Genomic DNA, 14,681 nt, shown 5'->3' with positions numbered 1-14,681 from the left:
AAAGCAAACTGTGACTGCCAGTTTGGAGTTGGAGTTGGCGCACATCCCAAACCTCTGATGTTTATGGTCGAGAGAGTGAGAATTAACAGCTTCTTTGCCAAATCTGTTTATACTTTTATTTATCGTCTTTTCCCCCTCTCTCTCCTTTCTCCGTCTCTCCTTGTTTTCTGCACATCTCTTTCTGGAGGTTGCGAGCCTGGTGTGTGTCTGAACGTTATCAGCCATGGCAACGGCAAACGTTACCCTGGAAAATCAGCTGCACAGCGCACAGAAGAACCTGCTGTTCCTCCAGCAGGACCATGCCAACACGTTGAAGGGGCTGCACGCAGAGATCCGCAGATTGCAGCAGCAGTGCACAGGTGAGCACCGTCTCATGTTCCCACAATTCTTCTCTTCATGCTGCTGCGGAAAAAAAACAGCACATTTAAGAACGTTGCATGAGATATCTGAAAACAACAGCGTAGACAATAGATGCCATTAATGGCCCTTGTGTTTGGTACCAAATTAAAACTGATGTGCCGTGGTGCCACTATTAAACCTTTTAGTGAAAGGAAAAAGGACTTATGGGAAATGCACTCAAGCCTTAGCGAGCACGCCCTGCACTGAAGTGATGCAACATGGAAAAATGTGCATCGATTGCACCTCGAGTAGTATATATATACTCTGCCCCTAATGAAGGCAGGATGGTCACTCGGTTTAAAGACAGAAAAGACTCTGTGCATTAGTCCTGCTTTTCTGTATCCTTGGCTAACCTGTCACCAAAGCTGATGTGGAACTCTCACTAATCCTGTTAAACGAACATTCCTCCATATGGAAATCCCGGACATGTTTTCCACAAACATGCATCAGCGTTAGTTAGGCTGTCTTAGGAGCATGCTGTTTGTTAGCTGTCCTGTTGCAACTTCTCACGACACAGACATGTGAGTAACCCTCTCGGTTTGTTTTTTTCACAGACCTGACATATGAGCTCACTGTGAGAAGCTCTGATCCCTCAGGTAAGCAAACATCATTCTGTATAGTACACAAACACATTCGTTTTCACCAGTGACATTTGATTCCTTGTGCCGTAAGCGACAATAATCTGATAGTTTAGTTTTACTTTTACACAAGTGGAAGTGCTTCATATTGTGGAAGTGCACAGCAGCAGCCGGCAAACTCTACAACAGACCGACTTATAAATCTGGGTGTTTCTGTAGAAACAAAGCTCTGTGTCAGTGGCCCGGCCCGGGAGCAGAGGGCTCTGTGTGTTTCCTGGTAACAAGGTCCCACCCAGGAAGCAGTGCATTGTGGGACTCCCCCCCCCACTTTCATTAATGCTCCCACTACTCATTGCCAACTGCCCCTCCCCCGTTGTTACCATGGCCATGACATAGAGTCACAACACTGATCTGATTCAGACCCGGCTCCACTGTCTCCTTGCTGGCTTAATGTACTGCACAGCACAGCAGAGTTCAGCACCCCCCCCCCCCCCCCCCCCCCTAACATGCAGTTCAGTATATGTGCAGGCTCATGTGTGTAAGTGAAGAGGAAGCATGTTGCACCTCAACGGGAGTCACAGCATTTTACGAGCTTTCTAACGTGGCCCAGATCTGAGTGATGCTGCCAGGGCCTGCAGTCCGAGGCACTATCATGTTAGTGTGGCGCATCTCAGAGATTGGAGTGCAGGAAATGAGATTATCTGTCACTGCGCTAATGCACAGCCTGCAACCTACTTAGTGCTGCAGGGCTCAGCTGCTCCAGCTGGGGTAAAAAATTGAGCAGCTTCCTTTTCAAAAATGAAGGGGAAACAATAATCAGAGTAAAGCAACCCTCCCTCTGCTTGAAATAAGTTTAGGGAATGTAAACCACCCATCATATTGAATTACATTTTTGCGTATATGCAGACATGGCTGTAGCCGGGTGGGGCAGGGTGGGGGCAGCGGTAACGAAGGTCAGAGCAGGGCAGTGCCGTTGTGTCCATAGAGCTGTAATATGAGAGTTCTCCGTCCACTGCAGATGAGTCTCCATAGGATCATAATGCGTGTCGGCTGACTTTCTCAGTGTCTGCACTTAATGCAGCTGTGGTTAGCTCAGTCTGAGGAGAATGTGTGTCTCTGGGTGTGTATTTCTGATGTGCACTCATTTATGTGTTTACTCCAAGTATTCATCTGTGCATACACATACAAGAGCTGCTCTTTGATCGCCCTTTCCTGTGTGTGCAGACAGCAGCGAAGTCCGTTGCAAGGAGCTGCAAAGGAGGTGTGAGGAGCTCGAAGTTGAGCTCAAGAAGAAGGAGGAGGAGAACACGGAGCTGCTCAGGGATCTGGAGCAGAAGAACGCCATGATCTCCGTCCTGGAAAACACCATCAAGGAGAGGGAGAAGAAGTATTTGGAGGAGCTTAAGATGAAGAGCCACAAGCTGGCCATCTTGTCCGGGGAGCTCGAGCAGAGAGCGAGCACCATCGCTTACCTCACCTCACAACTTCACGCCACTAAGAAGAAGCTGTTGGCCGGCAGCTCCTCAGAGGCCAGCCCCAATGTCAGTCCGGTCACATCATACAAGCCCACGCCGCCTCCGTCCAAGGACAGACAGCCTGAAACCCCACGTCGCCGTATGAAGAAGAGCCTCTCGCAGCCTCTTCACCCAGAGTTGACAGAGGTGTACAAGCTCGGCCAGGATGGCAGGCGGCTAATTTTGCGGGAGACGGTTGACGCCATGCCTGACCCCACTCCCTTCCTCCAGGCCGGCAGAGAGTCTCCAGAACCTCAGGTTGTGCGTGAACGGCCTGCTGTCATCCCTCCCATTGCATCTGAGCGCTCTCCCATCCCTCCCCTGGGTGCCATGGCCAGCCCTCGCCACAGCCCCGCTCGAGACCGCCAGTACAGGGCTCACGTGGGCGTGGCGCACCGCATCCCACATGGCACCCCCCCCCTGGCCCCGCCACAGGCAGAGCTGGAGACACTGGCCGTGGACCAGGTCAATGACGAGAAGGTTGTGCGGAAGCGTTCAGGAGCCGACAGGACAGTTTGAAACTGCAACGCTAAAATGCACATTAACATACACACATCTACTGTACATGCACTACACTGCAATAGCAGGAATGAGTCTGACCCACTGTGTAGCCTGCTTTTTACACTACATTGCAATGTAAAAGAAAATCACAAGATGATGATTTTGTTTATGGTACTCCATAAAGAGTTTTTCTTAATATATAGTAGAAAAGGACTACTTTAAAGCATGCCAAATGTTTCTTAATACAACCCATTGAGATCTTGTGTTACACACAGGTTGTTTTCTTTTGCTTTCACTCCCATGTGGTGCACACAACAAACTCTCGGCCAAATATCTGCATCAGTGCCTGCTTGACCGGTTCATACATGAGCTGTGTAGTGTAGTCATGGCTATAGCATATCTCTGTCCTATACATCTTCTCAGCAACTGTCTGGATGCATCAACAAACTATATAACAAGATGTCTGCAGCTGCGTAGGAATAGAATTGAAACGATGAAACGTAAATGCTTCCAACATCTTCTTGTGATATCAGTATAATAATGTTACTGTAGGTACAAGCTGCATAATGTGCAATTGAAATCTGCTGGTTGTCAAGGTGAAAGAGCTGTAATTTCACCCTGCATTTGTTGACTGGTGAAAAACAGCAGCAGCGAACATGTTTCGATGCAGTATGTCACGAGATGAACAGGGAGTCTGTTTGTGTGTGTGTGTGTGTGTGTGTGTGTGTGTGTGTGTGTGTGTGTGTGTGTGTGTGTGTGTGTGTGTGTGTGTGTGTGTGTGTGTGTGTGTGTGTGTATGACATTGAGAGAAAGTGAGTGTGTGTGTGTGTTTCAGAGAGAGACAATGAAGGCCAGTGTGAGAATTAAGTTTGGGCTTAAACAATATCCATTGATGTTATTTGTGATACAAGGGCATTTTTGAAAACACTGCTGTAGTAGGAATTTGTGATATATTATTATTATTCATAATAATCTGTACTTCATAAAGGCTGTACATTTGTATTGAATTCTTTTTTTTAATCAATTGTTTAATGGAGAACACAAAAGCACCTCAGTAGTTGCTGCACCACCAACTCGATGGTAATTATAATCACTCAATAATCTGCTTTTCACATTAACACCACTTGTCCTTGAAGTATATGAATCAATACAATAAAGCAGTGCTTTTTTGGTTTGGTTACTTGTTTTCTGTGCATAATGGTGATACGAATTTTAAGGAGAAGACAACATGAAGCTTAAAGTTTGGGGCAATTGCAACATGGCGACTGAACAACTCTTGATCCTAATGAAGAGATGAACAGAAATCTTCTGCCAGGTATTTCTCATTTAGTGTTTTGACGATGGTTGACCAAAGATCCTGACTCTGAAGAGTTTGTCCCTAAAAAGACAGTAAAAAAGTGAATTTCAGCTGTTTATACAGCTGTGTGTGTAGTTCAACCAGTTGGCCACTCGGTGTCACTCAAACAGTAAAAGCTGTGTGATAGAGTTGCATTGAAAATAGGACATATCACCAGTATCCATGCAAACACTATGCAGCTATTTTGTGTGACATGTCATTAAAAGTGTAGGTTTGTTCCCCTTAACTGAAAACAAATGGCTTAGATGCTGAGATACTGCCTGATAACAAAATGTTTGTAGAAGGTTGGTCTCCTCAATAAACTATATAAGAAACACACAAAGGGCTCTCCTGTTAACTGACCAGAAGCAGGATATATCTACTGCAGTCAAGCCAGCCGACACTCGCATCTCTGTGGTCAAATCAGCCGACACAGAAATTCTACTGCACTCATATACTGCATGTATGGTAAACGCATCCAAACCGCCCAGAAAGTTGTTGTTGAAAGCAGGACAAAGTGGCATCGATGACACAAACATTGTGGAGCAAGACTTTGTGGTAGGTGATCATTGTCTCAATTGCCACCCGTTTTATAGCAAAAATGTATTAATAGTTGACTATTCACATCCATATTTATTGCAAAATGCAAATTGATTACAATCCTTAAGCAATGACGGTTTACATTTGTTTACAAGATCCAACTCAAGAAAAAAATTGTAATTTCTTATTATTTTTTCTAGAATGATGTGGGACCAACACCGTTCCAACATAATTTTGAGGAAGTAATTCAGAGGGCAGAGCTTGAGGAGGATGGGGATCCAAATATCTATTTCAGCCCAACATTCATCCCAACAGTGCTGAGATACTTCCTTCCTCAGGCTGCTCTTTGGTCTGGCTTACTCCTGGGTTAGTCCTATTCTATGGCATGTGCTTTGATACATGTTTGTTTTAAAAGATTATTCAGTTAACAAATTAAAATGGCATTATCTTTTGGAAGATGACCTTGGACGCCACGGAACGGGTCCTGTGTATGACAGGCTTACTAAGAGGTTCAAAAGAACTGCCTGTAAACCCACACAGGTACTATAACACAAAATATCTGCTAGTAAAATTGAAAAACATTGCGTTATTCAATCCTACAAATAAGGTGAATGCAATTTTTATAACTTACTGTACATGTTGAACTCCAGAATTACACCGAAGACAATAAGACACAAGGGATAATGGAGAAAAGCCAGTGGGACCTCAAAAAGATCAGTTTTCAACAGAGACGGCTGTACGATTTTGTATACACCTACAAGATCACACTGAATGCCCTTCTAAGGGAATACAGTGACTCCATGAAGAGGAAAAAGAAGGTAAAAAATTGAAGCTATGATATGTAAACTCTACATGAAACTCCTGTGATTGTTGACTTTTTTTCTTATAAAATAAGTCAAGTGAAATGTGCTTCAGCAGTGCAGGAGCTGAACTATTAATTTTGATTTAATCTGTTTGATTAACTTTAGACACACCGTGTGGATTTGGAGCGGTGGAAACAGAGACATCACAAGAGGCGAGGAGTTTATGGGTCTGCTTTAACCAAGCCTTTTGTTTTCAAAGCAGTTTGTGTTTTTATAGAACTTTTAAATAGCCAGAAATGATATATTCCACAGTGAAAATGTTGGACCTTACTTTGAAAAATCTCTTAATCTATACAGTAAAAATATTTGATATTCAGTATGTAGGTAGTCAGAGAGGTCCTGAACACAGGCATATCAGTTGCACTCTGAACTTATTGATCAAAGTGTTTTGACAGTACTTTGAAGTATCCTGAAATGATCTATTCCACAGTGAAAATGTTGGACTTTACTTTGAAAAATCTCTTAATCTATACAGTAAAAATGTTTAATATTGAGTATGTAGGTACTCAGAGAGGTCCTGAACACAGGCATATCAGTCTATCTCTGAACTTATTGAGCAAAGTGTTTTTATAGTACTTTGAAATATCCAGGGGGAACTGATTTGATTGTACACATTTTGGACTTTACTTTGAAAAATCTCTTAATCTATACAGTAAAAAAGTTTAATATTCAGTTTGTAGGTAGTCAGAGAGGTCCTGAACACAGGTATATCAGTCTCTCTCTGAACTTATTGAGGAAAGTGTTTTATAGTTCTTTGAAATATCCAGAAATTAGCTACTTGAAGCTAAAAATGTGTGACTTATTTTGTAAAATCTATAAATTGATAGTCAAAATGCTTTTCGTAAAAATGACACGTGATACGATATACACTTCCTGTGAATATCAAAAATTGGTTGGGTGTTAAACTATCAGTAAAGTTATAAGAGTTAATTTTGTTTTAGTCAGAAATATCTGAATGATAGTGACCCCTGTTGGCAGAGGACTGTAAATACTCAGACAATATTGTTTTGACAAAAAGAAAATACTCATTGTATCCTATCTTTATAAGTATGTATACATAGTCATGTTAAAAATATTACATTCATCAACGATTGATTATTGAAAAATATGTGCATATTATGATCTGAATCCATTTAGTACAATCATCTCTGACAGTTGAATATGCACATTTCATGTATCATAAGGCTGTGAAGCTCAAAACCAAGGATTAGTTGTACATGTTACAGGTTGTCTGTTAAGAATAAAGACACGTTTGCCATTGTTCTCATTACCCTACAGTGACTGCTGCGTCTGCTGCTGGTAAATACGACTTATTTGCAGCCCTGGAACAACCAAAGTAAGGATATAAGTGGAGTGTAGCTCCTCTTCCTCAGCTCCATATCTGCTCACGACAAATACAACAACAGACAATTGTTTAAAATAAACTTTATTCTGACCAATATATTTGGTTTGACTCAATTAAAAGAGATGTCTTAGTTCACAAAAATACAGTATGTTGTGTTGCAGTGGGGTCAATTATACATATGATTGTTAAAAATTATTTGGCAGAATATTCTGTTCATATTTACAGTTCAGAAGGCCACTTAATACACTTTACAGGACTGTCAATGAGGACATTTACAACAGACACATTAAACCAGAAGCACTGTTCTCCTCCTATTGTTGTCAAAAATACCACAATGCATTCCTGGTGGTGATGTCATAGTGTATATATATTTTTATATTTTAAAATGCTTTGACATGAGAGCCTCCAGATATTGATAATGGTGCAGATCTCAGAACTGTCAAGTTACATTTTAATTAAAGTTGCTTTATGAAAGATTTATAAGTTATTTTTGGCATGTCACCAGAATAAGTGGATTTCTTTATTTTCATTAAATGAAAAGAAGTCTCTCATTTTCAATCTGAAATTTATTTTTCAACTATCATTTCAAATCAAATTATGATTTAGCAAATTGCTTATGTTGTACTTAAGTGCTTTAGTTTAAAACTTCCATGAATTGTGTCTCACAGAATATTTTAAAGAGACACTTAAATATATTTTTGAAATGTTAATGCAGAGAGATGTGATGTCATCACTGTTCAGGCTCTTATCTCTTGGCAGGCGATGTCATTTTCTGCAGCTGAAAACCTGGACAGAGAAGTGACAATGTGTTACTTAAAAACATTTATATGACATTTAGAGATTTAAAAAAAGTGCAAACCTGAATCTGTAAGTGTTAACTGATTCAACTCCTCCTCCAGCTGCTCAGTGGTAATATCCAAGAGTCCTTGAGGTACGTCGGGGAGGGAACTGAGCAGGTCACCAGAGAGAACGGACTCCCCGGAGGGTCGCAGGCGTTTTTTTGGCACGTCAGGTAAATCTGCGATTAATTCTGGCTTTGACTCGTCCAACAGAGCCTTCAGTTCTTCCTCCAACTCATCCATGTCTTCATCTACAGAAAAAGAACATGACAAATTTAGCTCTCAGTGATATTCATATAGACAATCCACAGTATAAAACATATGGCAGTAACATAAAAGGCATACCTGCGCTGGTCACACCACTGGATAGAGTTTGATTCACCTCATCTTGGGTGTCACATAACTGGTAAAATGAAAGAGAAGATCTATTAAGGTGCTTAAAACAAAAATTCAATCAAAATGGTCAAATACAATAATAATTGTCCTAAAATCTACCAATACCTCCTGGATTTGATCCACAAGGTTCTCTGCACGTTCCACAGTCACGTCCTTAAGAGAGACTCTGAGGGCTGACACTCCAGCCTGATATGCTTGAATAACCTACAGACATCAGCACACACAGCACACACTGTAAGTACTGACAATAACCTTTACAGAAAGAGTGTCGATGACGGGACGTTTTTTTACCATCTTATCAGTCTGTGATTGGGCGATTCTGTCCAGGATTCCTCGGATTGTCTCTAGTTTGGCAAATAAGTTGTCTGCCCTCTTCTCTACCCTCTTGCGGCCTCTCAAACACCTCAGGGCCTGTGGAACAGATGATGAACATAACCAACTGCACTGACTGGATCGGATACTAAGTGAAAATTGGTTTTACGCAAGTTAAATTGGTAGCGACCTGTGATTTTTTCCCTTCCGACAGCAGAAGCTTGGCCTCCTCTCTGCACCTGCACGTAGATAATGTAAAGCAATTAGAGTCTTACTGAATGCAGTGAAATCCATCTTGCCTGACTCAAACTCCAATGCCTGGAGGTGGATGACTCAGGAATCAAGTTGCACACAAGGCACAGGTTGTTTCAGAAGATGAGCCATTTTTAACTCTGAATATATAATATACCATCTTTAATGTGATTCTCTAAATAAATAACAATATAATACAATGAATCCACACTCTTACAGGTTCAATACCACTGACTTTGCTGAAACTGACAGTCTTGGTTGCAAATCCTTACAAGTTTACAACTAAACATTATATTTGAAGTTCATATCCAGGTTGACGACTTACTTGTCAGCCTCCAGGCCTAGTTTCTCCACCCGCTCCCCCAGCATCTTCTCACTGTGCTGCAGCTGGTAGATTCCGATATCCACATCACTGACTGGAGAGACGCGGTCCTGCCCTGGCAGACAAAACTTTACAATCTGTGGCGAAACACAGAAAGAAAGAGGGAGATTACTAACCAAAGACGCCTCTAAATACTACAAATGAACAGTTTGTGGACTGACGTGGTCCCACTTCATACCTTCTCGCCTTCGAGCAGTGAGACAAGCACTTGTTTGTCCCTCTGCAGCTGCAGGAGAGCCATGCACAGGGTGCTCTCGTCAGCACAGACTCCAGAGGAGAGGGTACAGAGCTCTTGAAACGACAGAACGGAGCGGCTTGCAAACTCACTGCCCCTGTAGACCCTGAGAAGCTCTGCAGCTTTCTCCTGGAAAACATTGGATCGATTAGAATATTATAGCAGCTGCCGTCTTTATGGTCTCATTGAGTTAAAAGGAAAACAGAAAAGGGAAGACATATCAATGTTGTTTTTGAAAATCAGAGACTGCACTGACACACACCTTCATAAACATCATTAAAACCCACCTCTTCAGAGATGTTTACAATTTGTGATTAATGATGTGTTATTGAAATGTGTGTCTTTAAATACTTTATGAAACATTGAATAGCTGACAAACATGAATAAGAATAAAAACGTTAGGCATCACAAGAAACATGATGTAAAGAAAACACAACAGTATGACTAAATAATAAAAACAGATTGTTATTATTACATTGTTAAAATAACAAAATACATAAGAAATTTAATTATTATAAAGGTGCATTTTAATTATTAATTCATTGAATAGGATGTTTTTGTCTGATTTTATCTGTTTTACCAATGCAAAGTCTCTTAGAGAATTGTTTAAAGCACTAAATATAAAACATATCATTATTAATAATACAGTTTTCCACAGAGGGTTTGCATATCTAATATATAACGTATAATGTGCTGCTGCAATATAAATCTAAGCAGACGATAACAAAAGGAACAATCAGATACTTTGAATGTACACTAGCTTACTGCAATAACAGAGAGCAATATGATATAGATAGATAGATAGATAGATAGATAGATAGATAGATAGATAGATAGATAGATAGATAGATAGATAGATAGATAGATAGATAGATAGATAGAGTACTTTATTCATCCCCGAAGGGAAATTAAGTCGTCATAGCAGCCGGTATATTTGAATACAATAAAATACAATACAATAGAATAAAATAAAAAATATTGAGGTAGAAAGAATAAAAAACAGAAACACAAGATAAATAGGTAGATAAGGCGCAGTGGCAAGATGATGGTAATAGTACTGATGATATGATGGTAATGTTATTGTTAGACAGTATATAAAAATAGTACAGTATATATAGTTTATAATATAACATAATATATATTTATATATGATAGTAATTATACCAATATAATAGCAGTATATAGTAATAATGGCAACAAAAGTATATATAATAATGATAGTAATATAATAATAATAACTATAATTATAACATGTACACATGTATAAATATGTGTATATAGACACAAAGAATATACAGAGAGTATGATATAATATATGATATATAGTAGAGGTATAAATATAAGTATTTGACTATACAATAGATATTATAATATACTATGAGTGTAAGAATATGAAGACAGAGTGTGCAAAAGACAATATTATTGTATAAAATGATATATAATATCAATATGGTTTTACATTAACACATATCACATATGATGTGAAGTGAGTGTATATGTAGCGGAGTGTTGTACAGGGTTCACAGTGAAAGGAGACAGGTATATTTAGTGCAAAAACAAATTATATCATGGAGGCTCAAGTTCTATGACACTGCTGCTGCATGTGAAACACATTGTTTACAGAGAGTGGGTTGGACAAACCTTCACCAGTTCCATGACGACAAAGGACTCCTCCAGGTGGACCCTGCTGCTGCTGCTGCCCAGCAGGGTGGAGAAGGTCCACTTCAGGGGCTTCACCAGCAGCAGGCCCACCCCCCAGGACACCCAGCCACAGTCCACGTTAGCTGCGAACTCCGACTCCCTCTGGATCTTCCCACACCTGCCGGGAGAAAGCACGCATACAGTGGGATAAACACATTGACTGAGCCTGAGTGGTGTGGAGCAAGGAGCTGTGTCTACCTGGACATGGACTGGAGCACCGTGGCCAAGCCCAGCGGGGACTTCTCCTTCCTCCTGAGGCGGTGGTTCAGCTCCTGCAGGCGGACACACACGGAGCCCTGGTGCCTGCAGCTGCTCAGAACCAGAGCCGTCCAGAAGTCCGTCTTACTGTCCCAGTCCGTCGGGTCCACGTCCCGGTTCTCCTTGAAGTCGGAGAACATGAAGTTCATCCGCTCGTCGTCGTCCCAGTCCGGTGGCAGCGGCATGTCGGCGGAGTCAGACATTTGTAGGAAGCTAAACTTTAGCTATAGACGTAGCAACAGCCAGCAGACAGGTGTGGTACCTAATGTTAGCTGGCTCAGAACCAGGGGAGTGTTGTGTTAGCTTAGCTTAGCTTAGCTGTCCTCACCGGGAAACAGAAACCTACCAGTGACCGTCACTGAGCTCAGGGTGTGGAGGTGGAGGTTCACTCACATGTCGCTGCCACAGGAAGCTCACCTCAGCCCGGGGAATCACAATGTGGCTAACAGCTAGCGACTCACATGTCAACAACAACACACCGCGGAGCCAGAGAGCTTCAACCATAGATATATATAAAGACTAGATGTCTCGTTCGACGGAGCCGGACGTCAACCAATAGCGGCCATCTTGCCAGAGGTTGCTCGCTCACCCATAACATTGTGTTGGTAGTGGTAAATAACCATAAAATGCTCAATTTTCAACCGATTTTGAAACGGTCTGGTTTGTTATAAACGTCAGAGATTTAGTTATGACACTGCATAAATTATTCATAATTTTTCATAAGTATGCAGTGTCATATCTACAGTGGTAAATAACCATAAAATGCTCAATTTTCAACCGATTTTGAAACGGTCTGGTTTGTTATAAACGTCAGAGATTTAGTTATGACACTGCATAAATTATTCATAATTTTTCATAAGTATGCAGTGTCATATCTACATCTCTGACGTGTATAACAAACCAGACCGTTTCAAAATCGGTTGAAAATTGAGCAAGTTATGGTTATTTACCACTAGTCTTTATATATAAATCTATGGCTTCAGCTGTCAGTCCAGGACCGTGCGGGAGGGCGGTGTGTATTCATGTACGTGCCATGTTGTTTCTTCCGCCCACGCAGAAGTAGTGAATCAAAATCAAGCGCACCCATGACTCTGCTCGAGAGCAAGAGGATCGATGAGTTTTTCTCTTCCACTTTACGTTTTAATAATTTGTTTTCTGCACGTTTTCTTTATTTATTCAACATTATATATGATAGTATAAGATATTCTATATTATAATTGTATTTGTGTTATGTATTTATAAGTGTTTTGTAAAGACATTTGGGAATAAAACTGATGTTTACCTGAAAAAGGGAACGACAGACAATTATTTCAATGTTCAGGACATTTCAAGGTAAACTTTGTTTGACTTTTCAACAACATGTTTGTGTTTAAAGGGAGCACCTCTGTCACATTTCTTCATGCCACATCCCATGACCCTTGTTTTCACTGAAGGAAACAAAGATACCCTGTGAGATATCTGACCTTGAGTTTTGCAACCTGTGAATAATGCAATAATAGAACAGTACAACCAATTTTCCCGTCATTTTATCAATTTCATTTCAGATTCTGCAGTTGTAAAGAATGTCTATTTTGAATAATTATAATAAATCTAATTGATATTACTTTTGTTTCTTATAGCATCATTGCAAAAGTACGAAAATAATATTAGTTTTGTCAAAAAATGAATGTTGCCAAATCAGAATAATCCTTACCTGCCCTCGCTACTCCATCCCTTCCTCCCACTTCCTCAGACACATTGTTTATTTTCTCCTGCAGATTTTCCAGCCACAAATCATCTGTGGGACTTTTCCACTTCCCACACACACACCCGCACCTGTCCCAGTGTCTGTAAATCTATCGCATGTCACGTCCCTGCGGCCACACACTCACAAAACTCACAAACACACACACACACACACGCTAATGAAAATGCTCATGGGCTGCTGGGAGAGGTTTCTCGGACAAAACCTGTGATCACTTAAAGTACAAGATGCAAAGTGGATTAGGATTAAAACCTTACTACGCCTGGTGCTGAATAAACAGATGAGCACTCTGATAAAGGGCAGCAGCTGCTTTGAAAGCAGGTTGTCTTGGCCTGTGCCATCAATGTGAATAATATGACAGCTGCTACTGCCACTCTACTTTCCCTATCTCCATGACCAGTAAACACTGGTTGGACTGATACTTCTTTTACCAATAAATGCATTCATATAGGTAACAGAATAAATATTATTTGAAAACATATCATGTGCAATCATTGTTTATTTCACTCGTCCATTCTGAACACAGCAGAATATCTAGCTTCAGATGCTTCAGCTGCAGATGCTGATGGCCGTATTCTGGTTCTGCTTGACCTTGATGGTTAACTGGGAGTTTTTGAGGGTTGTCGACATGTCTAAACAGATGGTGGGCATAAGTGTCTGTCCACAAAAACAGCCGGGGGAACAAGTGGATCAGGGATGATGCTCAGAAAAAAGAAGGGAAGCAGTTGACCACAAAAACTAAGAGAATTCATAGAAACGAATGCAGATAAGTTTTAGGTTCACCAAGCTTGAATAAACAAAGTATCACTGTTTACCTTTTTAACAATACATGGCTGATTCATATGGGAATAAAAAAATCCGGAACTAGAGCAAGATTTTGCAACAAAAACTTGGTGGAGGGACAGGGCCCGGGCCTGGAAAGAATCCTCTAAATTTGAATGCAGATCTGGTCCGAGGAGTGGAGCCAAGATTTGTTTTTGTTTCTTTACTACTAGTATTCTTTAGCTGTTTTTAATGACAAATAAATAATTGAGGTTATCAGAACACTTCCTTTTTTTCTTCTATCTGTCTATTATAAGAACTAGAGGATTGTTCCGTCCTGGCGGAAGCATGCACTCTGACATCAGGGTATGATAGAGAGAGAGCTTGGACAATAAAGTGAAGACACTGCCTGGATCTTCATGTGCTACAAAATACAGTTTTGCAAGTGTTGTATCAGCTCGAACCAAGCATTCCTTTGGCACTGGTAGCTATAATAGCTGAATATCCAGTGCAGCATTCAAACTGCGTTTTATGGGCTGCATGGAAAAGTTTCAGTCTAACCCATTTTTAGGCCTCTCTGAGGAGAAGAGAGGGCATCTCAGGACATGGTCCACACTGGCTTATATAACTGTCAATGCTGCCAGGCCTTTTTCTTTTTTCCTTGAATAACAACTGTAGAGGAATAATATTGTTAATATATTTATCAAGGGAGATTTCTGCCTTT

The 14,681-nt window shown here is 40.8% G+C and overlaps 2 protein-coding genes across 2 annotated transcripts; one reads left to right on the top strand and one right to left on the bottom strand.

Annotated features, from left to right (window-relative positions):
- The first annotated feature begins 223 nt into the window (after window positions 1–223).
- ccdc92 (coiled-coil domain containing 92) lies at window positions 224–3,010 on the top strand. Its single transcript, XM_061072402.1, has 3 exons — window positions 224–359; window positions 954–995; window positions 2,202–3,010. Exons 1-3 carry the CDS (start codon window positions 224–226, stop codon window positions 3,008–3,010), a joined length of 987 nt encoding a protein of 328 aa, XP_060928385.1.
- A 4,130-nt stretch (window positions 3,011–7,140) lies between these two features.
- On the bottom strand, window positions 7,141–11,946 carry chmp7 (charged multivesicular body protein 7). Its single transcript, XM_061071023.1, has 10 exons — window positions 11,392–11,946; window positions 11,134–11,311; window positions 9,436–9,621; window positions 9,201–9,334; window positions 8,814–8,862; window positions 8,603–8,722; window positions 8,417–8,515; window positions 8,261–8,318; window positions 7,936–8,166; window positions 7,141–7,862 (listed from the first exon to the last, which is right to left on the bottom strand). Exons 1-10 carry the CDS (start codon window positions 11,652–11,654, stop codon window positions 7,822–7,824), a joined length of 1,359 nt encoding a protein of 452 aa, XP_060927006.1. The 5' UTR covers window positions 11,655–11,946; the 3' UTR covers window positions 7,141–7,821.
- Window positions 11,947–14,681: the final 2,735 nt, after the last annotated feature.

Source organism: Limanda limanda, chromosome 5, assembly GCF_963576545.1.
Source record: "Limanda limanda chromosome 5, fLimLim1.1, whole genome shotgun sequence".
In the NCBI taxonomy this organism is placed as follows: Eukaryota; Metazoa; Chordata; class Actinopteri; order Pleuronectiformes; family Pleuronectidae; genus Limanda; species Limanda limanda.
The sequence above is the reverse complement of the archived record's forward strand: the minus strand, read 5'-3'. Positions and strand labels throughout refer to the sequence as shown.